Consider the following 2,798-nt stretch of genomic DNA (forward strand, 5'->3'; position numbering starts at 1 on the left):
CAGGACTCCGGGCCGCGCCGTCTGCTGTCCCCAGTCCCCGGTACCCACCGTAGGGCGTCCCGCCACCGCTGCTGTCGCCTCCGCCGCCCGCCAGCTGCGGGCCCTGCAGCGGGGCACCACTCGGCTGCTCCTGGCACACGTAGATGGTCAAGCGGGGCCGCACTGCCCTGCAAGCAGAGGAGGTGGCTCGTGAGCCCGGGAGAGGGCCGGGCAACTACAGCCATCTAAGCTCTACCTCCCTCCGCAGGGCGCTGTGCAGGAGGGTTTCGGTGCACAGGACGATTCACCAAGAAAGAGGTGAAAACACACGCCTCACACCAACCATCACAGGTCGTGGCATCTGATGATCTGGCCTCTAAACCACTGAGGTGACCTGTCAGATGCTGGCAAATTTAAGTTTCAAGGTTCAGTCAGCAATTTAAAATCAGTAAGATTCACTCTCAGTGGAATTCTCACCCCACAAGTCTAGAAACAGCAATGATAGTGAAGGGGCCCTTAAATGCCAGGACAATCTACAATTCCATCATTTCCAATCACAATGACAAGTTCACGTTTTCAGCAGCTCTTTGGCAGCAGTCACATGACCATGGAAAACGATACTCTGTGTCGCTCACCTAGCATCTGTTTTCTTGGCGACAAACCTTGTCATCCTCCAGAACTCAGTACTGCCCACGTGCACCCTAAGCCTTACAGTCTACCTGTGCCTGCACCGTATCCGGGTCTGCTTCCTGTGCACACGGCACGCGCCAGCCCCCACCCCACCTCGAGAGAAGGGTGCATCGGGATTTCAAGCAAACTGTTCCTTTTCAACACAGTATTTTACCTTGACTTCAGTGAATTATAGAGCCGAATGCCATCGGCTGCACCACAAATTTGTACTAAATCCTCCTTTGTCAGTTTTAATAAGTCGGCACCTGGAGAACAGCAAAGAGAGATTCTTCTCAAAGACATGGAAAAAACAGGGTGGACTAGCCACTTGGCAGCATCTGTCTCGACACTGACCTGCCCCTCGAGGCCAACACATCGCGGCCTCCTCCACGTGCCCACGTCCGCAAACTACGCAAACACAGAGTGAGCACACACAGCCCCTGTCCCAGAGAGCCAAAATCAAATGCTTCCGTGTTCTAGGAGCTCAGTTGGGGCACCTGGATGGCTCCATCGGTTAAGCATCCGACCTCGGCTCAGGTCATGACCTCACGTTGGAGCCCTGTGTCGGGCTCTGTCCTGATAGCTCGGAGCCTGCTTCGGATTCTCTGTCTCCCTCTCTCTGCCCCTCCCCTGGTCATGCTCAGTCTGTCTCTCTCTCTCTTTCAAAAAATAAACGTTAAAAAAAGAAAAAAAAAAAAAAGAAGGGGCCCGGAGGAGGGTGAATCAGATCGGGGAGCATGGCCTACAGGACGGTCTGCTCCCAGCACCTGACTTGTACTACCTTGTTCTGGCTGTCTGGCAGGAGTGTGGATAAACAGGAGTCTGACCCCAGCTAATTAACCTTGAGATCACAATAATAATGTTTTACAAAATGAGGAAACGGAAGTCTAGAGTTTGGGGACCCACCCAGTCACTCAAGCTGGTAGCAGAGCTAGGACTCGGCCTCAACACGCAGGCCCCCTGCGGGCAGCGTGACTGTCCCGCAGCTGGTTTTACTACACATGCGTGGCACAGAACTGCACGTTATACCTGAGGAATTCCCCCACTGATCATTGGTATGTGTGACATGGGAGATACAATTTGCCTTAAAATACAAGAGAGAAGGGGGAGAGTGAGTGGTCAGTGACCTGGAGGTCCATCATACTCTACTTTCTGTGCCTGAATGTGTCCATACTCTTGCTTCTCCTGGGCCCACAGCTGCGACCAGAGGTGCGCGTGCATCTCCTTATGGTGCACACGGAACCTGGTGGCCACTCGTGTGCACAGACTTTTCCGGAGGTGAGTGCCCAGAGGCTCGGGGCTGGCAGCCCCACCCCCGTCCTTTGCCAGGAAGGTCCGGGGCAAGAAAAGGCAGGAGGCCGCGCCCGTGAGCGAGCGCTGCTCGCAGGGAAGAGAGCTTACAACCCTGCCCACAGGAACGGGGCACCTCCCGCAGTTGCCACCGCCAGAGCTGTCCGTGCTCTGCGCATCCTGTGTCTTCCTGGGAGGGCTCCAGGCTTTGTAAATTGCCAATTTCTCGCAGATAAAAAGCGTCGTCAGTAGTCCTGTAAACATGTGGTTATCAGCTAGCAAGACTTTCATCCAGGGGTGTAATTTTAAAGCGACAAAGAGTTGCCCAGGAACAACTGATCACTGCACGACACTGCAGTAAGTGGCTGACAGAATGGGAGGACGGGTCCTTTGTGCCATCAAGCTTTCCCCGTGGCCAGGTTTGCACATGCGCAGTCCCGTCCTCTTCGAAGGTTCACGCCGTGTCTCCCTGGCCCCACGGTGCCACAGGCAAGGCAGGGTCACCACCAGGGTGCTGTGGGCCGGCAAGGCTCAGGGTGTTTAGCTCAGGGGTAACGTAAAGGGTCCCAGGATCTGGGAGATGCTGCTCCTGCCCTGCGTGGCGTTATCTATGGGTGTCCCTCTAAACAGGCTTGCTGGAGCCCCACCTGGGGCAGCCCTGCATGGGGCAGCCCGGCTCGGCCCCTTCTAAGAGTCCGTCCGCACACCCCTCTGCACAGCTCACTCTGCACGGAGACACTGAGGTGTATGAAAACCATACCCGAGTGGATTCGTACCAGATACTCCTACACAGCAATGAGGAGGAATCAACTACTGATGGACACAACCACCTGGAAGGACTCAAGTGCATTAGGCTGATT

At 55.3% G+C, this 2,798-nt stretch overlaps 1 protein-coding gene across 1 annotated transcript in view; it reads right to left on the reverse strand.

Annotated features, from left to right (window-relative positions):
- UBP1 (upstream binding protein 1) overlaps positions 1-2,798 on the reverse strand; it is a 64,749-nt gene that overhangs the window by 7,738 nt on the left and 54,213 nt on the right. Inside the window, exons 11-12 of the mRNA XM_077754281.1 lie at positions 824-914; positions 49-167 (exon numbers count right to left, since the gene is read on the reverse strand). Coding sequence (XP_077610407.1) covers positions 49-167; positions 824-914 — 210 coding nt within the window. The remainder of the gene's footprint in view (positions 1-48; positions 168-823; positions 915-2,798) is intronic.

This window comes from Crocuta crocuta, unplaced genomic scaffold (assembly GCF_008692635.1).
Source record: "Crocuta crocuta isolate KB4526 unplaced genomic scaffold, BGI_CrCroc_1.0 scaffold70, whole genome shotgun sequence".
Taxonomy (NCBI): domain Eukaryota; kingdom Metazoa; phylum Chordata; class Mammalia; order Carnivora; family Hyaenidae; genus Crocuta; species Crocuta crocuta.